The sequence below is a fragment of the Tenrec ecaudatus genome, chromosome 14 (genome assembly GCF_050624435.1).
Source record: "Tenrec ecaudatus isolate mTenEca1 chromosome 14, mTenEca1.hap1, whole genome shotgun sequence".
Classification (NCBI taxonomy): domain Eukaryota; kingdom Metazoa; phylum Chordata; class Mammalia; order Afrosoricida; family Tenrecidae; genus Tenrec; species Tenrec ecaudatus.
In genome coordinates, this window is record NC_134543.1 from 34,001,322 (window position 1) to 34,024,313 (window position 22,992).

Genomic DNA, 22,992 nt, shown 5'->3' on the forward strand with positions numbered 1-22,992 from the left:
TTCTGTTGTCACCCATTTGAGTATAAAATATGTGCTCAAATGGAAAATTAAATATATTTCAGCACACAAACACTCTGTGGTTGGCTACATCTTTTTATTTAGGACAAAATTCTCAGAGTAGCCAGAGGATGATGGGATTGTCCCAGTGGTTTGAGGCCAATTTCATAATAATGCTGATGTTATTTTATCTAACAGTCCTTCTGTTACAAACTAGCAGGATTTCCCTGCTTTTCTGCTGTAGCTTTTTGTTTGAGTCTTTTCTTTTCAATCAGTCTCTTGATCTGGGAAAGTGCTCCCATGAAAATTGATAAAAGCAAAAGTACTGCACGACTGAACATTATCACCAGCCACTGGTTTACTTTCACAAAGATTTTGACTTGCAATGCAGGATCCTTGTCAGGAGGAGGGCCACTATCAATGCTACCACCGCCTCCTTTATCTAGACATGTGGGTGGTTTCCAACCTCGGAGACAGTGACAGTTTCTTTTATTGTTACACACACCTCTGTAATTGCAAGTTGACACGTTGCAGGTAAAATTCAGGTCTTGGAAATAGGTACATGTCTGGTTATGACAGAATCTTCCTGGCCCACATGAGGCACCGTCAACTACAAGTCCCATGTATGGCTTCTCTGTCCCAAAGTGAGCATCATATCCAAAGCATGTTTCTTCTTTAATATCTTTAACGATTATTTGGCGAAAGGTAGAGTGCTCCCCTCCACCAAAGATTTCGGTGATACCCTGGCAGTGCAGCATTCCACAGAAAACATCATCTGCTTCACATTTAACAGGTTTTCCGCCGCCTTTGGTCACCTGCACCCCACAGTTTCCTACTCGGTCACCCACTTTGTTTAATGTGCTATAGCATAATGGCGAACCATCTTTCGTTTGATAGCCAAAAAGGGCTTGGCATTGCATATCACGGTCACTACAATTTCCTGCCATACAAACAGCTTTTACCGAGCAAGGTGTTCCGTCCTGGACATAAGCGTCAGGTGGGCATTCAGGTGTATGCCCGTCACAGTATTCTGGTAGATCGCAAATACCAAGTATATCTCTGCAAACACTTCCAGGAGGAAGATATTTACATTTATGGCAGCAACTTCCTCCATCACACAAACTGCCCAGGGTCATGGCACAATTGGTCCCACAACACTTATCTTGAGCACATTCTTTCAGGGAGCCACAGTCACATTCTTCCCTCTGATTTACAATCTTGTCTCCACAGCGAGGAGCTACATAAGGCATATTGTTGTATGAAGGCCGTCTATCACTCAGACAAGTGTCCCAGTGGGTAAAGCGGTGGTGGAATGCTACATATGAACAATTACTCATCGTGTCTAGAAGGCCAGGCAAAGGAGCCATGACACAGTGTGTTCTTCGAAAACAGTAGCAACCTGACGTATCATGGGAAACCCCTACGCCATGAGCTACTGCGTGTGCTGCAATACATGCAGACAGAAACAGGTGTTTATCTCTTATATATACATATCCTGCTCCCCAGTTGGGATTGCATAGTGAATTGGGGAAGCAAAAATAGGTGATGCCTCCAATGGGTTCTCCTGTAAGAAGCAATGACATAGAATGGTCTCCAATTACTTTACTTATTGAGGTGTCCTTCCACAAGCCATACTGTTCAACTACGTCTGAAGCACCCCCATAACTATAGTAGTTTGCATCCCTATCAGTCCATATGCAAAGGATCTGTACATAAGAACATAGATGCATAGTTCCATAAATGGTATCAATTATGCTGTTCATAATCATGATTGATTCTACTACACGTGTTGAATTTTCGTCATTTTTTTCATATAAATTTTTTGTCACTGAGATGTGAAAACCTAAATATCTCCTGTGGCCAACCCACAGATACACAGGCCCTGCTCTAGGAGTTTCAACAAGTTCCTGCTCTTCCAGTGCTTGCTTCATACCTTCTTCTTCGATCGTACACCTTTCAACCCTTTGCGATGCTTCCTCTAAAACAAGGTTGGAAACCACATGTTCAAATGTGGAGGAAGCCTCCAGCGGTTTGATTTCATAAGTGAGGTCATCCACCTGCAGCATACCTCGCAGGCCCCCATTGCAGGTGTCCAGTGTGGCCATGGATCCAGGAACGCCTTCGAGGTAGCTGAAGTAGTAACAGTCTCGCGGGACATAGGGGTGATCTTCCTGCATGGCACCTTGGTCGTTGTTGGTAACAACCAGAAAATGTCTTGGCAGCAAGGTCCTTTTAACCTTCATATGAATCACATGCCTTCGGCCCTGGAAACGTATACTATAGGAGAGTTGGTCTCTCCTGTCAGCTCCACTCACCTTATGGTGCACCTTTCTGGGAATCACAATTTCAGAAGAAGTGAAGCGCCATCCTAGTGGGCCACGGGAGCTGTACACAGAGGATAGGCATGCCCAAAGTACCATCAGCAAGAGAGGACGTCTCCAGAGGACCAGGGCCCAGGCACACTCCATGAGGGAGGAACACTGGAACCACTGGAAATCGATCAAGTAGTATGCCAGCTAAACTGTCCCTGAGTAGGAAATGTCCCAGCAAAGCAGTGCTATGGAGAGAAGTGAGACTTGGGATACTGCCCTCTGAGAGAAGGGTGAGGGGCATGTTTATGACATAACAGTGAATGCATGCCCATTAAAGGGCACTGGGATTATTGAGCTAGGCATTTGGGGAGAAGGTCCTAGAAATGGAAGAAGTAAGAAAATTGTGGAATATTGAATATGTATGTGAGCCAAAGGTCCCTCATGCTCTAGCTGATGTCACAAGGGAATAATAAATGTGTTTGTCATGACTTTAGAACAGATCAATCTGTTTTTCTCACAAACTATGCTGACTAGAGTTTACATCCTTTGGACATGTTATCTGGAGAGATCAGCCCCTGGAGCAGCACAGCATGCTTGGTACGGAGAAGGACACAGAAAATGAGAAAGGCCCTCGACAGGCTGGACTGACACAGTGGCAGCAGTGATGGGCTGGGCCATGGGAACAGTCGGTGGATGGCTCAGGACTGGGCAGTATTTCCTTCCGGTGGACATAGGTCATCACGGCTCACAACGCCTTGATGGCACCTGACAACAACGTGGTGTGTAAGTCCTCGTTCTACTCACCTGCTCTGATTTTTATCATACTGTGGAGGTGGCATGCTTTCATTTCCTCTAACAAACGGAAGTCCGGGGTTTCCTTTAGTGCAGCAGTTCTTAACCTGTGGGTGTGGCACTTTGAGGTTCAAATGACCCTTTCATAGTGCTTCACCTGCTTCATAACATTAGCAAAATTACAGTTATGAAGTAGCAACAAAAATAATGTTACGGTTGGGGGGTCACTGCAACATGAGGGACTGTATGAAAGGGTCGCAGCAATAGGAACGTTGAGAGCCACTGCTTTAGTGGGACTTCGTATGACATCAGACTTGGTCTATTCTCAAAAGGTACAAGAAATACATCCTCCTTTCTTCCCCTGATTTCTATCACTTTGTGAAATTCTTTATGTGTTCCCACCAATGGTCATCTCTACCCCACCGAGCTACAGGATCATCTACACTGTGAAATGCTAGCAATGTCCATCCTATTTGCACCCGTTCAGGAAATACAATCTGGAAACGCAGTGGCCCTGTAAGCCGCTTAGAGGGATGCCACAAACAATACACAAAGAAGCAAAGAGAGAATCTTGAGTCCCTTACACCAACCAGGTCAAAGACGAGATAGGTGGGGGGGGGGGGGTGAATCATCACATTCTAACCTTTCTAACCTGTTGAAAACAATTTCATTTTCTTAAATAAATTTTTATTTGCTTAGTTGGGGCCTTACATTTCAGATAACCTATTTGGTATTCAACACTTTTAACTATGTATCAACACCCCTCTCCCACACCTCTCTGGAAAAAAAAAGTAATAACTTACCCTATCCTTTTCCTGTGGTTTCTCGTCTCTCTCTTGTGGAGTACTAAGTTAATACCTGTCAACCCTATAGCTGATTGCTTCACATTTCCTCCCCATTTCCCTCCTCTCCTTTGGTAACCATCGAAGTCCTTCTCTAGTAAGAAAATTTTTTTCTTTTTTTTAAAGTGTGTATATGTTCTCTGTGTGTTTTATAACACTGGTCTCATACAATATTTGTCCTTTTGTGATTGATTAATTTCACTCGGCATAAAGATCTCCAGGTCCATGAGTCCTATCCACTGCTTAGAAGTTTTATCCTTTTTAAAATAATAATTAATATACAAGTGTGATGTGTTTTTTTATTTACCAATGTGTTTAATCCATGCTTTAAAATAAACCCCAACATCTAGTTCTTTTGATACATACTCCATACATCATAAGCTCAATGGTGCAATTATATCAAGAAGACTTGCATATTCATAATCCATTTAAAACATTTTATTCCTCCTTGTACTCTCTGTTATTAGTCCCCACCCACCCATTTCCACCCACGTTCCCTGCCATACTCCCAAGGAACCATTAATCCAGTTGCTTTTTCTATAGATTCTCCATACCTGGCTTTCATATACCAAAAAACATCCAAAAGCAAAGATTGAAAGAGCTAAAAAATAATAATAATAAAATAAAAGAGAAATACTTAAATCGAAAAGGAATTTTACATTCACTCAGATTTGAAGGTAACCCTGAGAAACAGTTGTTGATCATGAACAAGCAAACAGAACATAAGGTTATTTAAGCCTTAGGCCAATCTCTGGGAGTCTCTTTTGACTACTAGATAGCAGAACCTAACCTGTTGGTCACTAAAACTCAGCCAAATAAAAGAAGACTCTCAAATGTATCTGGTCCTTCCTGGTTACATCAGTATCCAACCACTATAAAAACTTCATGGGGACTACATTAAGTAAAATCACTTAGGCTAACTTCATTAAGTAAAATAACTTGTGCTACAGTCGTATTTTCTTTGAAAGTCTTAACGTGCCTGCACCTCCCTGATAAATTCATCCTTCTCATTATTGAAGAGTCAGGAAGAGTTCAGAAGATAATCATACAAAAATCACTAGGATTCCTGTATACCAATAAAGAGAGCTCGGAAATCGAAATCACAACACAATACCACTTACACTACCCACACAAAAGATGAAATAGTTAAGAGTACAGCTAACCAGGGACGCAAAACTCTTAAAGAGAACTCTAAAGCACCACTATAAGAAACTAAATGGGACCTACTTAAATGGAAGTGTATTTCATGTTCATAGATCTGAAGTCTTACAGTGTGAAAATATCAGCAGACCCGGCAAAACACCCGCTGCCATCAAGTCAATTATGACTCGCTGAACCTTGGGAAAACCTCGTCTTTATCATAAAGCAATCTATAAATACACCACAATGGTAATGTGTATCTTAGCTTTGACTTCAGAGAAGTAGACAAATGAATTACTAACTTGATATAGAGACAGAGAAACCCAGGGTAAGTGAAGAACTCCTTAAGTAGAACAAAGGAGGAGGCCTCTAATTTATCCACGCCAGATCCTCCTACACAGCTATAGCAGTTAAAACGTTCTGGAACTCGTACAATGATACATACATACACTAATGAAACAGAGAACCAGAAATAAATCCATCCACCTACACACAAGTAAACCTTTGAAAGAGGGCCCAAACAATTAAATATGAAAGAGGTAATCTCTTTAACAAATGATACTGGCAAAATTGGATCTCCGTTGGCAGAAGAGTCAACGAGGTACCATAATTCACCCCAATATAAAAACAAACTCAAGATGGAGCAGAAATTTAAATGCAATCTTAGAGCTATCAAAATGATCAATGAGAAAACAGAGACCAATGTAAGGCACTGTTTCAGGGCAGAGAACACTATCAAGTACAGCAAAGGAAGCACATGCAGTAGAAGATAAAAAAGATGCGCACAGCTTACCAAAATAAAACAATTGTGTAAGAAAAAGACATCATTACAGAATAAAAAGATAATCTGAAGAATGGGAAGGAAATGTTGTCAATGACTTAAAGGGCAAGGGACTTGTCTCTAAAAGCTGTAGAGAACTGTAATTCCTCAGTGAGAAAAAGATGAATAACCAAATTCTTAAAAATTCAAAAGACACGAAAAATTCACAAATGATGACTTTGTGATAGTTAAAAAACGTGATAAAATGGGGGATTCCGGGAAGATGGCAAATGAGTAACCTATCAGAGAGACTCCTGTAGATATCAGCCCAGGAGAGTTACTAACAGGGTAATGCAACACTGCTGGATCACAGGAGGAGCATCATAAAGATAAGTAGGCACAGACCCACAAGGTTTTGAGGGGCTGGGGGCTTTTGGTTTATGGCACTGGAGGTCGGCCAGGGTCTGACTTTAGCCCAGTCATTGTGTTGGAAGGAGCCGGGACCATTTGGATCAAGCACAGGGGCTTTATATCAACACAGTCACTGTTTGCCGCTGCCTCAGAGCAGGGCTTAGGGCTCAGCTATAATGTTACTTTAGTTTCCCTTTCTTCTCTCCATCCCCCCACAGTGTCAGCGGGCTTAGTGTTTTCCCACTTTCCCCCCACTCTTTGTCTCCTCCCTGCTCCCTCACACACCACTGTGGACCTTCAGACCAATTCCACTAGCCTAGGGCATTTACGCCTGCTCTCCACCCACTTAGATGAGCTCCACCCTGTGCATTTTAGCCTGAGACTGGGCAAAGTTCACCCGCCCTCCACCAGCGGATATTCCGCCCAACTTCTTCCTGGGGAATTCCTGCCAGTGTGGCTGGGGGAGCTCCTATTTGTCCTCTGTGGACCCATGTGACTGAGGGAACTTCCTGCGGTCTACCTTAGTGCTTCACATGGCCTAAGGCAGCTCAGCCAACACTTGCCAAAGTTCCACGCTGCTGCAGAAACCTCTGCCCAACCTCTGCAATGAGCTAGCTAATCAGGGAAATTCTGCCTACCATTCACAGTGTTCTACACCAATGCAGGCAACCTACCAGCCTTCTGGGGCCCTCACCTTGAGAGTGAAGCCACAGGAGGGTAAAGTGGTAGGCTAATCCAATAGTAAAATTAGCTGCAGGCAGTTTGGGCAATTAGTATTTTTTTCCGAAGGTATTAGACTCATGAGTGTCATTGCTAAAGTTCTTTTCCCAGTGCGTTCGCTCTCTTGTTACTCTCTAGGTGAATTCTTTCAATGTACATAGATTTTCTATCTTCAATTTATCCTACTTGTCAATTTGTGCCTCCTTTGTTTTTGTGTCCCTTCCTATTTCTGATAGCTATGTATTCCCTGTGCAAAAGTTCTCAAGTTGGTCCCAATTTCCTCATTGATGGCCTTAAGAGTTTGGGCTTTTACCTTGAGGTCTGAGATCCACCTGGAGTTTATTCTTGTGCATGGAGTGAGATAGGGTTTTAATTCATTTTTATGCAGGTAGTTATCCTTTTTCTCCAGCACCACCTGTTGAAGAGGGCATCTGATTCCCATTGGATATTTTGGGGGCCCTTTTCAAAGATCAGCTGTTCATATGCTGATGATTTTATTTCTGGGTTTTCGGGTCTTTTCCATTGGTCTGAGTAGCTGTCTTTATACCAATACCATGTGATTTTGACCACTGTGGCTATATAGTATGTGCTATGGTCAGGTAAAGCATACCCTCCCACTGTGTCCTTCTCCTTGAGGAGTACTCCGCTAATTCTGTGCTACTTCCCTCTCCATATGAAGTTGATCATCAGCTTGTCCATTTCTTTGAAGAAAGACGAAGGTAAGTGTATCGGATTGTATTATATTTACCATATATACTCGAATATAAGCCGACCCAAGTATACGCCGAGGTACCTAATTACCTGAGGAACCAGAGAAACTGACTGACTCAAGTATAATACTAGGATGGAAAATGCAGAAGCTAATGGTGAGTTTCAATAATCAAAACAAATGAAAATAAAGTTACTAAAAATTGAGACATCAGTGGGGTAATGTATTTAAATATTTATTTTAAATAAAAAACATAAATAAAAGGACAAGTCATTTAACATTAGTAAACCAGCACAGTAAGTGGAAAATAGGTTCAACAAAAACAATAAGGTATCAACAATGATATCTTAAGAGTACTATTCCCTGAGTTCAATCAGCAACCAAGCTAAAATGTAAAGAGTTAAAATCCTTCAAAACTGGATTCCTCATCATCGTCTGTATCCCAATGCAGAGCTTCAGGTGGTGTGAGGTCATCATAGACGCTGTCCTCACTGAGATCGCTGTCATCACCATTACTGCTGTCATTTTCATACAAAGCGCAGTCTTCACTGCCATCCTTAGCATTACTAATACTCCATTTGTGGAAGGCATGTCGCACCTTGTCTTCTGGAATGTCTTCCCATGCATCTCAAACCCACTTTGCTATTAACTCTATGTCAGGCTTCATGAGATTTCCTCCTTTTGTTGGTCGGGCTTGACCAGATGACACCCGTTCATTCCACATCCTTCGCACACGTGTATTCAAAGATACACGTCATAGGACGGCTCTGATCGATTAGATGTGAGTAAACAAACATTCAAAAGCCCTGCAGCGTCAGCGGGCTTTGAATGAACAGCAGAGCAATGGTTCACCCACGAGATAACGGGCGCTCGTCCCTTTGCCTCTGAGGGTCCTCCGTGAGATGTTATACCTCGCTGGGGTACCACTGTCCCGTGGATAAGCCAAACCCCAGTTGTTCAGCAGTTTTTTTTGTGCTGATAAACTCGGCTTATACACAAGTATATATGGCATAGTGCCTTGGATACAACTGACATCTTGACTATATTGAATCTTCCAATTCACGAGCATGAGATAGTCTTCCATTTGTTGAGGTCACTCTTGGTTTCTTGTAACAGTGTTCTGTAGTTTTCCTCATATAACTCTTTTGGTTTTTTTCATCAGGTATATCCCGAGATATTTCTATTTGTGTTTAGTTGTTGTGACGTGTACCACCTTTTTTTTTGTTTTTTAAAATTTCTTCTGTGGTCTTATCCCATGTGTATTGCAGTCCGATGGTCTTCTGTTTGTTGATCTTGTATCCTGCTACTCTCCTAAGCTCCTCTATTGCTTCCAGTCCTCCCCGTGTGGAGCTTTTGGGATTTTCCACATATAAAATCATATCATCTGCAAATAACGAGTTTCACCTCTTCCTTCCCCAGACAAATACCTTTTATGTCCTTTCTTTGCCTAATGCTGTTAGCTAAAACCTCCAATACCATGTTAAATAAGACTGGGGACAAGGGGCATCCTTGTCTGGTCCCCCTTTTCAGTGGGATTGTGTTCGTCTCTTCTCCATTGACTACCACGCTAACTCTTGATTTTTTTAAAATATAGCTCGCATTGTCTTGCGGAAGTTTCCTTCCATTCCTATCTTTTTGAGTGTCTTAAACAGGAATTGATGTAAGATGTTGCTGAATGCTCTCTCCGTATCTATCGATATTATCATGTGGTTCTTATAGTTTTTCATGTCCATGTGGCAAGCGATACTAATGGGCTTTCATATGTTGAACCATCCCTGCATCTCTGGAATGAATTCCACTTGGTCATGGTGAATTATTCGTTTTACATACTTTTGTATTCTATTGGCTAGTATTTTGTTAAGGATTTTTGCATCGATGTTCTTTAGGGACACTGGTCTGTAGTTCTCAATTTTTGTGGTATCCTTGCCGGTTTTAGTACCGGTGTTATACTAGCTTCAGAGAAGGAGATCAGGAGTTTGCCATCTTTTTCTATGTTCTGGAAGATTTTGCGTAGGATTGGTGTTAGTTCTTTCCTGAATGCTTGGTAGAATTCTCTTGTGAAGCCAACTGTTCCAGGGGATTTTTGTTTGGAATCCCTTGATAACCTTGTCTATTTCTTCTATTGCTATGGTTCTGTTGAGATTCTTGACATCCATTGGGATAGTCTAGGGAGGGATTGTTTTTCCAAGAATTTGTCTATGTCTTCCAAGTTGTTGAATTAATTGCAGTACAATCCTTCATAGTACTGTTTAATTATCCTTTTGATTTCATTAGGGTCTGTTGTAATGTCCACTCTTTCATCCCTCATTCTTGGTATTGAAAGTTGTTCCCTCCTTTCTTTGGTTAGGTTTGCCTGCGGTCTGTCGATTCTGTTAATCCTTTCCAGGAATGAACATTTAGCAGCATTCATTTTATTCATAGTTTTCTTATTTTCCCTCTACTGAATCTCAGCCCTGCTTTTTAGTATTTCTTTTCTTTTGATATGTGTCGGATTGTCCTGCTGACTCTACTATAGTTGTTGATAATTTTGTGCCAGCATATCAATCATGAGTCTTACTTCCTTTTTCAGGTGTCCATGTATTGCTATAAAACTTCCTCTGATAACTGTCTTTGCTGTGTCCCATAATTTTTGGTACATCGTGTTCTCATTTGCGTTGGTTTCTGAAATTTCCTGATTTCATCTCTGATCTCTGCCAGTTCGCACTCCTTTTGCATCAGAGAGTTATTCATCCTCCGATTATTTGCTCTTGTTTTCTTCGTCTTCCTTTTGTTGATTTCCAGCCTTATGTCACAGTGGACAAAGAGGTCTGTATGATACCAACGTGCTTAAATTTATGTAGATTCACCTTATGCCCCAGTATGTTGTCTATCTTCAAATATGGGCCATGCAGGCTTGAAAAGAATGAAAATATTTTGTATTTGGATGAAAAGCTCTGTAAATATCTATCAGGTCAAATTGTCTAATTGTAGTATTCAGATCTCTAGCCTCCCTGTTGAATTTCTTTCCCTGTGATCTATCTTTCTCAGAGAGTCCTGTATTGAAGTTACCCATTATAATTGTTCAGACTGTGATTTCTTTTTTCATGTTTCAGAGTGTTTGGTTGACATATTCACCGTGTCTCTCATTCTGGAAATATATGTTTACAATGCTTAGTGGTTCTTTGTCTACCATTCCCTTGAGTAGTATTTAGTGTCCCACCTTATCTCTCTCTTTTTAAAAAATCATTTTATTGGGGTCTCAAACAATGGTTACCACTATCCATCCATCCATCCATCCATTGTGTCAAGCACATTTGCACATTTGTTGCCATCATCTCTCTCAAAACATCTGCTTTCCACTTGAGCCCCTGGCATCAGCTCCTCATTTTTCCACTCCCTCCCTGAGGACCCCTCCCTCATGAACCCTTGATAATTTACAAGTCATTATTATTTTGTCTTTTCTTACACTGTCCAAAGTCTCTCTTCATCCACTTTTCAGTTGACTGACCTCAAGAGAGAAGGTTATATCTAGATCCATGTATTCGGTTCCCCATTTCACCAACTTCCCTCCACCCTCCTGCTATCACTGCTCTAACCACTGAACCTTAAGGGTTCATCTGTCCTGTATTCCCTGTGTTTACTGTTCCCATCTGTACCAGTATACATCCTCCAGTCCAGCTGGATTTCTGAGGGAGAGTTGGGATCATGATAGTTGGAGGGAGGAAGCATATAAGAACTAGAAGTGTGCTTGCTTCGGCGGCACATATGCTAAAATTGGAAGGGTCTAGAGAAGATTAGCATGGCCCCTAGTGGGAAAAGTAAGAACTAGAGGAAAGTTGTATGTTAGTCGTTGCTACATTGCCCTTGACTGGCTTGACTCCTTCCCGAGACCTTTCTGTAAGAGGATGTCCAGTTGCCCACAAATGGCTTTTGGGTCCCCACTTTGCACTCTCCCTCATTCATAATGTTGTAATTTTTGTTTCTTGATGCTTGATACCTAATCCCTGCGACACATCGTGAACACACTGGCTGGTGTGCTTCTTCTATGTGGGCTTTAATACTTCTGTGTTGGATGGCCGCTTGTTTACCCTCAAACCTTTAAGACCCCAGATACTATATTTTTTGATAGCCGGCACCATCAGCTTTCTTCACCAAACTTGCATATGCCCCCATTAATCCTTAGCAATCATATTGGGAAGTTGAGCACACATATGATTATTCCTTCTTTGATACCTGAAACCTGATCCCTTTGACACCTCATGATTAAACAGGCTGGTCTCCATCTTCTGCGTGTGCTTTGTTGCTTCTCAACTAGATGGCCAATTGTTTATCTTCAATCTTTCGAGACTCCAGACACTATATCTTTTAATAGCTGGGCACCCTCAGCGTTCTTCACATTTGCTTATGCACCCATTTGTCTTGAGCGATCGTTAGGAAGGTGAGCATCACGGAATGCAGGTTAATAGAACAAAGTGTTCTTGCATTGAGGGAGTACTTGAATCGAGGCCCTGTGTCCATTTGGTAGCTTAGTATTAAACTTATAATTATATGCACATAGATTTGTTTCCTCATCCTCATAAATAAATATATTTACATATGTATATGCCTCTATTTAGACTTTTATAAATAACCTTTACCCTCTAATGCTTTTCTATTTCTTTTTACTTTCTTCTTGTACCACTATCATGCTTAGCCTTGATTTGGGTTTCAGCATTTCCTCCAACTTACACTACCCTTGCTCAAGCCCTCCCAGACCTTTTACACCCTCCTCGCCACCGATTTTCGACCACTCATTCCCTTGTACTTGAGTTTGTTAACACCACTTCCTTCCTCCCACCCCATACCCCCTCTCCCTTGTCAATCTGAAAACACTCGGCATGGTTCTTTTCTCCTCCAGACTGTTTATCCAGGTATGCTCTCTTCTTGATTCACTCCATTTTGGGGGGTTCAGACTGTGCTGCTTCCCCACCATGTGACTCCAGAGATGTCCTCTGTCGCACTCCGCTCCAGTACAGGGACAGCGTGACACGTGCTTTAGTCATTTGCCCAGTCCTGTCTTTGTCCCATTTGCCCCCAGAAGGGACTTCATCCTCTGAGCATTGTGTGCCAGCGTGGAGCCCAGTCTGACTCTTTCTCTTCCTCCCTGATAGCCTCCCTCCATGCGGGTGTGGCATGCTGGGCCCTCTCCCCAACCTGCTGTTCGCCAAAACCACTTCTATGGAGGGGGTCAGTTTGTTTCTGGTTGGGGCCAGCCCTGTAGCCCTCTCTTTTCATGCATTCTTCCTTATGACCATGCTGTCCTCACGGTTTGGTGCTTCATGGTAGGGTCTGCATGCCCCTTCCAAGTTCTGTGGAGACAAGACCAGTACTCTCCCCCTGGGTGGATTAGTGCCCTGCTCCCTCGATTATCATTTCACTTTCAACACCCCCCCCACCTTCTTCTCCCTCCACCCTCCATCATTTTCCTTTTACTGTGTTGGAACAACATGTACCACCTTGGGTTTGGTTCAAGCTCCTCCAACTTCCTTGTATCTCAACCCAATTGTTATGATATAAGGGGCTACTCTTCTATACCTATCATGCTGATTCCACTTACCTCAGTGGACTCATGTGTACTTCTTTCATGATTGCTGACTTTGCTTAGCATAATTACCTCCAACTTTTCCCATGAAAAGACGTGCTTCATGTGCTCATCAGTGCTTTTTAGTGACGCATAGTACTCCATTGTGTGTATGTGCCAGTTTACTGATCCACTTGTCTACCGATGGAAATTTAAATTGTTTCCCAATCTTTGCAATTGTGAGTTGCACTGCAATAAACACTGGAGTGCATACAACTGTTCTTGGTTTATTTCTTACCTCTTCTGGGTACATACCCAGTAGAGGGATAGCTGGGTCATAAGGTAGCTCAATTTCCATCTTCTTTAAGTATTGCCAGGCTTCTTCCATAGCGGTCATACATATATATCTACAGGACCACCAGGCTTGTAGGAGAGTTCCCATCTCATCACATCCCCTCCAACATCTTTTGCTCTCTGATTTTCTGATTTGGGCCAGCCTCAAAGGTGTTACCTGGTAACTCATGGGTGTTTTGATTTGCATTTCTCTGATGGCTAGCGATCGGGAGCATTTTCTCATGTGTTTATTGGCCTAATCAAACTTCTTTTCGGATCTTTTTCCCACTTCTTCAAAGGGTTAACTGTTTTCGTCTTCAAAGTTCGGCTAGCTCCCTTCCCTCTCACACACAGCCTGAGTGTCGGAGATGGCTGGGCATGGGCCTATGATCCAGCGTCATCCATTTTTAGGGCTAGTTGATTCAGCAGGTGAGTTGCTACACACTCTTCAGTGGATTCCAACTTCCATGACCACTGCCCTGCTCCTCCTTATCTCTTTCTATCGTTTTCACTTTGAGGTCACTTTTATCTGAGATTAGGATTGCAACTCCTGCTCTTTTGCTGTTTGCTTGGTATGCCTTTCTCCATCCTTTGATTCTTGGCATAATTTTGTCTGTAGTCTTGAGATGTGTCTCCTACAGGCAGTAGATTGATGGGTTGTGTTTTCTAAGCCAGTCTTCTCCCCTCAGTCTTTTAATGCCTGAGTTGAGTCCATTGATATTCAGGGTCATTACCTCAATCTGTGGACTCTGTGATGTCATCTTATATCTTTTGTGTTGGGTGATTTCCTACCTGCCTTTCTTATTAGTGTGTTGTGCTTGCGTGCGTGTGCCTTCTTTCCACCCCTAAGCCAATGTTATCTTGGGGTCTGTTTTCTCCTTATTGCCCTCTGGGTGAGATTGTTCTATGTGGCGGTCTCTTATTTACCGTTGGTGAGTGTTGTTCTTCTGCCCATACGGGGTCGGCAGGGATCTTTTGTAGCGCTGGGTTTCATCTAACATATTCTCTGAGTTTTTCCTTGTCTTGGAAGACTCTTACTTCTCCATTGATAATTTGGTTGGGTAGAGGATTCTTGGGTTTGCACTAGTTTCCTTCAATTTGTGGAGTATGTTACTGCACTCTCTCCTCTTCTTCATAGTTTCTGCTGATAGGTCTCAGCATATTCTTATTTGGGAACTTTTATATGTGATTGCTTTTTTTTTCCCTAGCTGCTCTCATGATTTTCTCCTTTTCCTCAAAGTTGGATAGTTTAACTCTTATATGGCTTGGTGACTTCTTCTTGGGATTCAGACTACCTGGCGTTCTTTCAGCCTCCCAAATGGTTGCCTGGTTTTCTTTCATTAAGCTGGGGGAGTTTTCCTCCAAGAATTCTCTCACTATTGTTGCAGATGACTTCTTTGCTGTGTCTTCCTCTGATAATCAAATTATCCTGATGTTGTTCCTGTCACAGCATCAAAAATAACTCTTACGTGTTCTTCAGCTTCTCTGATGATCTTATTAGATTTTTGTTCGTGTTTGCTAAAGTCGCCTTGGCTGTCCTCCAAGTCACTGGTGCAGTTCTTTGCTTCCTCCTGTTGATTCTTGAGGTCCATGAGTCTGCTATTGGTTTTTGTTATCTCCTCTGTAAGATCTTGTATTTCCATTTAGTATATGGACTTTATCTCCTCCATCATTTCATCCTTTTTCTATATCGTTTCCCTCATAACCTGTGTGACTCCAAGCAGCATTATGAATATTTCTTTCTGTCACAGATCAATGTCTGCTTTTCTATGCTCGTCATTAAGTTCAGGACATCTTCTGCCATTGCCTTTTGTTTCTCCTGTTGTTGTTGTTGACGTCGTTGAGGCTCATTGCTGTTTGCATTCCATTGTTTTAGAGGAGCCAGGTGCCACTTTCCAGGGAGTCAAAGAGCACTGGCTATCTCTGGGAGACCCATAGGAGTGCTTCTTCAAACAGCCTGCAGCTAATTTCACTATTGGATTAGCCTACCACTTTACCCTCCTGTGGCTTCACTCTCAAGGTGAGGGCCCCAGAAGGCTGGTAGGTTGCCAGCATTGGTGTAGAACACTGTGAATGGTAGGCAGAATTTCCCTGATTAGCTAGCTCATTGCAGAGGTTGGGCAGAGGTTTCTGCAGCAGCGTGGAACTTTGGCAAGTGTTGGCTGAGCTGCCTTAGGCCATGTGAAGCACTAAGGTAGACCGCAGGAAGTTCCCTCAGTCACATGGGTCCACAGAGGACAAATAGGAGCTCCCCCAGCCACACTGGCAGGAATTCCCCAGGAAGAAGTTGGGCGGAATATCCGCTGGTGGAGGGCGGGTGAACTTTGCCCAGTCTCAGGCTAAAATGCACAGGGTGGAGCTCATCTAAGTGGGTGGAGAGCAGGCGTAAATGCCCTAGGCTAGTGGAATTGGTCTGAAGGTCCACAGTGGTGTGTGAGGGAGCAGGGAGGAGACAAAGAGTGGGGGGAAAGTGGGAAAACACTAAGCCCGCTGACACTGTGGGGGGATGGAGAGAAGAAAGGGAAACTAAAGTAACATTATAGCTGAGCCCTAAGCCCTGCTCTGAGGCAGCGGCAAACAGTGACTGTGTTGATATAAAGCCCCTGTGCTTGATCCAAATGGTCCCGGCTCCTTCCAACACAATGACTGGGCTAAAGTCAGACCCTGGCCGACCTCCAGTGCCATAAACCAAAAGCCCCCAGCCCCTCAAAACCTTGTGGGTCTGTGCCTACTTATCTTTATGATGCTCCTCCTGTGATCCAGCAGTGTTGCATTACCCTGTTAGTAACTCTCCTGGGCTGATATCTACAGGAGTCTCTCTGATAGGTTACTCATTTGCCATCTTCCCGGAATCCCCCATTTTATCACGTTTTTTTAACTATCACAAAGTCATCATTTGTGAATTTTTCGTGTCTTTTGAATTTTTAAGAATTTGGTTATTCATCTTTTTCTCACTGAGGAATTACAGTTCTCTACAGCTTTTAGAGACAAGTCCCTTGCCCTTTAAGTCATTGACAACATTTCCTTCCCATTCTTCAGATTATCTTTTTATTCTGTAATGATGTCTTTTTCTTACACAATTGTTTTATTTTGGTAAGCTGTGCGCATCTTTTTTATCTTCTACTGCATGTGCTTCCTTTGCTGTACTTGATAGTGTTCTCTGCCCTGAAACAGTGCCTTACATTGGTCTCTGTTTTCTCATTGATCATTTTGATAGCTCTAAGATTGCATTTAAATTTCTGCTCCATCTTGAGTTTGTTTTTATATTGGGGTGAATTATGGTACCTCGTTGACTCTTCTGCCAACGGAGATCCAATTTTGCCAGTATCATTTGTTAAAGAGATTACCTCTTTCATATTTAATTGTTTGGGCCCTCTTTCAAAGGTTTACTTGTGTGTAGGTGGATGGATTTATTTCTGGTTCTCTGTTTCATTAGTGTATGTATGTATCATTGTACGAGTTCCAGAACATTTTAACTGCTATAGCTGTGTAGGAGGATCTGGCGTGGATAAATTAGAGGCCTCCTCCTTTGTTCTACTTAAGGAGTTCTTCACTTACCCTGGGTTTCTCTGTCTCTATATCAAGTTAGTAATTCATTTGTCTACTTCTCTGAAGTCAAAGCTAAGATACACATTACCATTGTGGTGTATTTATAGATTGCTTTATGATAAAGACGAGGTTTTCCCAAGGTTCAGCGAGTCATAATTGACTTGATGGCAGCGGGTGTTTTGCCGGGTCTGCTGATATTTTCACACTGTAAGACTTCAGATCTATGAACATGAAATACACTTCCATTTAAGTAGGTCCCATTTAGTTTCTTATAGTGGTGCTTTAGAGTTCTCTTTAAGAGTTTTGCTTCCCTGGTTAGCTGTATTCTTAACTATTTCATCTTTTGTGTGGGTAGTGTAAGTGGTATTGTGTTGTGATTTTGATTTCCGAGCTCTCTTTATTGGTATACAGGAATCCTAGTGATTTTTGTATGATTATCTTCTGAACTCTTCCTGACTCTTCAATAATGAGAAGGATGAATTTATCAGGGAGGTGCAGGCACGTTAAGACTTTCAAAGAAAATACGACTGTAGCACAAGTTATTTTACTTAATGAAGTTAGCCTAAGTGATTTTACTTAATGTAGTCCCCATGAAGTTTTTATAGTGGTTGGATACTGATGTAACCAGGAAGGACCAGATACATTTGAGAGTCTTCTTTTATTTGGCTGACTTTTAGTGACCAACAGGTTAGGTTCTGCTATCTAGTAGTCAAAAGAGACTCCCAGAGATTGGCCTAAGGCTTAAATAACCTTATGTTCTGTTTGCTTGTTCATGATCAACAACTGTTTCTCAGGGTTATCTTCAAATCTGAGTGAATGTAAAATTCCTTTTCGATTTAAGTATTTCTCTTTTATTTTATTATTATTATTTTTTAGCTCTTTCAATCTTTGCTTTTGGATGTTTTTTGGTATATGAAAGCCAGGTATGGAGAATCTATAGAAAAAGCAACTGGATTAATGGTTCCTTGGGAGTATGGCAGGGAACGTGGGTGGAAATGGGTGGGTGGGGACTAATAACAGAGAGTACAAGGAGGAATAAAATGTTTTAAATGGATTATGAATATGCAAGTCTTCTTGATATAATTGCACCATTGAGCTTATGATGTATGGAGTATGTATCAAAAGAACTAGATGTTGGGGTTTATTTTAAAGCATGGATTAAACACTTTGGTAAATAAAACACATCACACTTGAATATTAATTGTTATTTAAAAAAGGATAAAACTTCTAAGCAGTGGATAGGACTCATGGACCTGGAGATCTTTATGCCGAGTGAAATTAATCAATCACAAAAGGACAAATATTGTATGAGACCAGTGTTATAAAACACACACACAGACATATACACACTTTAAAAAAAAACAGAAAAAGATTTTCTTATCAGAGAAGGGCTTTGATGGTTACCAAAGCAGAGGAGGGCAAGGGGAGGAAATGTGAAGCAATCAGCTAGAGGGTTGACAGGTATTAACTTAGTACTCCACAAGAGAGAGACGAGAAACCACAGGAAGAGGATAGGGTAAGTTATTACTTTTTTTTTCCAGAGAGGTGTGGGAGAGGGGTGTTGATACATAGTTAAAAGTGTTGAATACCAAATAGGTTATCTGAAATGTAAGGCCCCAACTAAGCAAATAAAAATTTATTTAAGAAAGTGAAATTGTTTTCAAAAGGTTAGAAAGGTTAGAATGTGATGATTCACCCCCCCCCCCCCACCTATCTCGTCTTTGACCTGGTTGGTGTAAGGGACTCAAGATTCTTTCTTTGCTTCTTTGTGTATTGTTTGTGGCATCCCTCTAAGCGGCTTACAGGGCCACTGCGTTTCCAGATTGTATTTCCTGAACGGGTGCAAATAGGATGGATATTACTAGCATTTCACAGTGTAGATGATCCTGTAGCTTGGTGGGGTAGAGATGACCATTGGTTGGAACACATAAAGAATTTCACATAGTGATAGAAATCAAGGGAAGAAAGGAGGATGTATTTCTTGTACCTTTTGAGAATTGACCAAGTCTGATGTCATACGAAGTCCCACTAAATGAGTGGTTCTCAACGTTACTATTGCCGCGACCCTTTCATACAGTTCCTCATGTTGCAGTGACACCCCCACCCCCAACAGTAATATTATTTTGTGGCTACTTCATAACTGTAATTTTGCTACTGTTATGAATCAGGTGAAGCACTTGAAAGGGTCATTTGACCCGCAAAGGGACCGCTACCCACAGGTTAAGAACTGCTGCACTAAAGGAAACCCCGGACTTCGGTTTGTTAGAGGAAATGAAAGCATGCCACCTCCACAGTATGATAAAAATCAGAGCAGGTGAGTAGAACGAGGACTTACACACCATGTTGTTGTCAGGTGCCATCAAGGCGGATGCGAGCCGTGATGACCTATGTCCACCAGAAGGAAATACTGCCCATATCATTCTACTGCGTTATTTTCTCAAAAGGACATGGTAAGTTAAAAGTTTTTATTCATTTCCTTGGTCATTGTCCTTGGTCCATCCTGTTTGAAATGGCAAAAATTAACACGAAAAATGAGCTAAGGAGGAGAAATCGCCCCTGAAATTTTCCTCTGCAACCATGGTACTTGTGAGAATGGCTTACAGGAGGTGAAAATGCTTACCAAAGCCCGGTCCGAGCTTGGCACGGTGAGAGGGCTAAGGTCATACTTCGTATCAATGGAATAATTTAGGTAAGGATTAAGATGAGATAAATAAGGACTGAATTTGGCTGCTTTAAGAATTGAGTACAACATCTGACTGGACTAGGTTTATACTGAATTCTTCTGCTATTATTATTGATATTATGTGTAATAGGAATGATTATTGGGAAGTAGAGGGTTTATAAGCTCACTTGCTTTCAGCCATTCAAATGGATCTTTAAATGGGTGTCAGCCATGCCTGCAAAGAATGTTCTGAGGAGACTGCCCCCACCCAGTGTCTTGAGCGCTTGGAACATTCGTAGGGGTTCTGCTGACAGACTCAAGAAGGAAAAGGGAACCCTTTGACTTTTTGAATTTTAATGAGTAATTTTTAGCTGAAGCTAGAAAGTAAATTGGAACCGTGAAGGAACTCTCCTTTCTATTACTGAATATTACTGGGAACCTGTGGGTAGACTGAAGTGCTTGCTAGGCGACTAGCTGGAGTCACTTGTTGGGTGGAAGAGGGAGAAATGCAGCAATAAAGAGACAGGTTGAGCCTGGTCACTGACATCTGTGGACCTGGTTCATGGGGACCTCAGAAGAAGATGAGAGTGAGTTGGCTGTCTGAGTTCATGACATAGCCCAAAGGGGTTAGGGTTGTTGAGAATTTGAGACAGGCACAAATGTGATCTTACTGTCGTTTGGGTAAAAATGGTGTATGGTTAAAGAGTATTCTGAGAGTGTCAAGGCAACAAGGGGTAGCCTCTGGTAGTTATATAGTGTCCTTCAACCTGAGAATATTAAGAGCGAAGGGGTGAATACACAGCCTGATGATGCCTCCTTGTGTGCGTGCATGGTGTAACATCAGGAAAAGAGTGTATCACGGGTCTACCCTGTCACCATATTTATTCAAACTGTATGCTGAGCAAAGAAGCAGAGAGAGTGGATTATGTTGTAGCAGGGTCTTAGGAAGCTCATCACCAACCTGTGGTATGCAGGTCACAATCTTGCTTCCTAAGTGAAGAAGACTTGGAGTACTTGCTGATGAAGTTCAATGGTTGCAAACTGCAATATGGTTCACAATTGAAATATGACTCAAATCATCACATCTGGACAAAAGCTAAAGTAATGATAAATGGAGAGAAGGTTGCAGGGGTAAAGGATTTTGTTTTGCTTGGAACCACACACAAGTGTCTCAGAAGTAGGAATCTTGAATTAGAATACTAGATGTCAATATATTATTCATTATTTAAATATTTTATTTATATAACTCACTTAACAGTCAATTCCGAATCAAGACAAAGTTGTGTGTATCAGAAAAGCACTGTCTTCCATAGAGATTTCAATGCTGGATCCCATTCTTCAGATTTACATGTGGGCAAAACTCAAGCTTGCAGCCTCTCAGTTCTCTTTCACAGAATCTATGATTTTCTGCTGTCACCAATATGAGTATAAAATATATGCCCAAACGGAAAATTAATTATATTTCAGCACACAAACACTCTGTGGTTGGCCACATCATTTTATTTAGGATAAAATTCTCAGAGTAGCCAGAGGATGATGGGATTGTCCCAGTGGTTTGAGGCCAATTTCATAATAATGCTGATGTTATTTTATCTAACAGTTCTTCTGTTACAAATTAGCAGGATTTCCCTGCTATTGTGCTGTAGCTTATTGTTTGACTCTCTTCTTTTCTATCACTCTCTTGATCTGGGAAAGTCCTCCAAAGAGGATTGATAAGAGCAAAAGTATTGCACGACTGGACAGTACCACCAGCCACTGGTTTACATTCACAAGGATTCTGGCTCGCAATGCAGGATCCTTGTCAGGAGGAGGGCCACTATCGATGCTACCACCGCCTCCTTTCTCTAGACATGTGGGTGGTTTCCAACCTCGGAGACAGTGACAGTTTCTTTTATTGTTACACACACCTCTGTAATTGCAAGTTGACACGTTGCAGGTAAAATTCAGGTCTTGGAAATAGGTACATGTCTGGTTATGACAGAATCTTCCTGGCCCACATGAGGCACCGTCAACTACAAGTCCCATGTATGGCTTCTCTGTCCCAAAGTGAGCATCATATCCAAAGCATGTTTCTTCTTTGATATCTTTAACGATTATTTGGCGAAAGGTAGAGTGCTCCCCTCCACCAAAGATTTCGGTGATACCCTGGCAGTGCAGCATTCCACAGAAAACATCATCTGCTTCACATTTAACAGGTTTTCCGCCGCCTTTGGTCACCTGCACCCCACAGTTTCCTACTCGGTCACCCACTTTGTTTAATGTGCTATAGCATAATGGCGAACCATCTTGCGTTTGATAGCCAAAAAGGGCTTGGCATTGCATATCACGGTCACTACAATTTCCTGTCATACAAACAGCTTTTACCGAGCAAGGTGTTCCGTCCTGGACATAAGTGTCAGGTGGGCATTCAGGTGTATGCCCGTCACAGTATTCTGGTAGATCGCAAATACCAAGTATATCTCTGCAAACACTTCCAGGAGGAAGATATTTACATTTATGGCAGCAACTTCCTACATCACACAAACTGCCCAGGGTCATGATGCAATTGGTCCCACAACACTTATCTTGAGCACATTCTTTCAGGGAGCCACAGTCACATTCTTCCCTCTGATTTACAATCTTGTCTCCACAGCGAGGAGCTACATAAGGCATATTGTTGTATGAAGGCCGTCTATCACTCAGACAAGTGTCCCAGTTGGTAAAGCGGTGGTGGAATGCTACATATGAACAATTACTCATCGTGTCTAGAAGGCCAGGCAAAGGAGCCATGACACAGTGTGTTCTTCGAAAACAGTAGCAACCTGACGTATCATGGGAAACCCCTACGCCATGAGCTACTGCGTGTGCTGCAATGCATGCAGACAGAAACAGGTGTTTATCACTTATATATACATATCCCGCTCCCCAGTTGGGATTGCATAGTGAATTTTGGAAGCAATAATAGGTGATGCCTCCAACAGGTTCTCCTGTAAGAAGCAATGATATAGAATGGTCTCCAATTATTTTACTTATTGATTTGTCCTTCCACAAGCCATATTGTTCAAGCACACTTGAAATATGCCCACCACTGAAGTAGGCTGCATTCTTATTATTCCATATGCAAAGGATCTGTACATAGGAACATAGATGCATAGTTCCATAAATGGTATCAATTATGCTGTTCATAATCATGATTGATTCTACTACACGCGTTGAATTTTCGTCATTTTTTTCATATAAACTTCTT

At 42.0% G+C, this 22,992-nt stretch overlaps 1 protein-coding gene and 1 non-coding gene across 2 annotated transcripts in view; one reads left to right on the forward strand and one right to left on the reverse strand.

The window, feature by feature from the left end:
• LOC142426550 (disintegrin and metalloproteinase domain-containing protein 20-like) overlaps positions 1–2,174 on the reverse strand; it is a 40,460-nt gene extending 38,286 nt beyond the window's left edge. Inside the window, exons 1-2 of the mRNA XM_075532190.1 lie at positions 1,931–2,174; positions 960–1,119 (exon numbers count right to left, since the gene is read on the reverse strand). Coding sequence (XP_075388305.1) covers positions 960–1,119; positions 1,931–2,174 — 404 coding nt within the window. The remainder of the gene's footprint in view (positions 1–959; positions 1,120–1,930) is intronic.
• A 9,232-nt stretch (positions 2,175–11,406) lies between these two features.
• On the forward strand, positions 11,407–11,508 carry LOC142427035 (U6 spliceosomal RNA). Its single transcript, XR_012779874.1, has one exon. It is a non-coding gene; the product is annotated as a U6 spliceosomal RNA (small nuclear RNA).
• Positions 11,509–22,992: the final 11,484 nt, after the last annotated feature.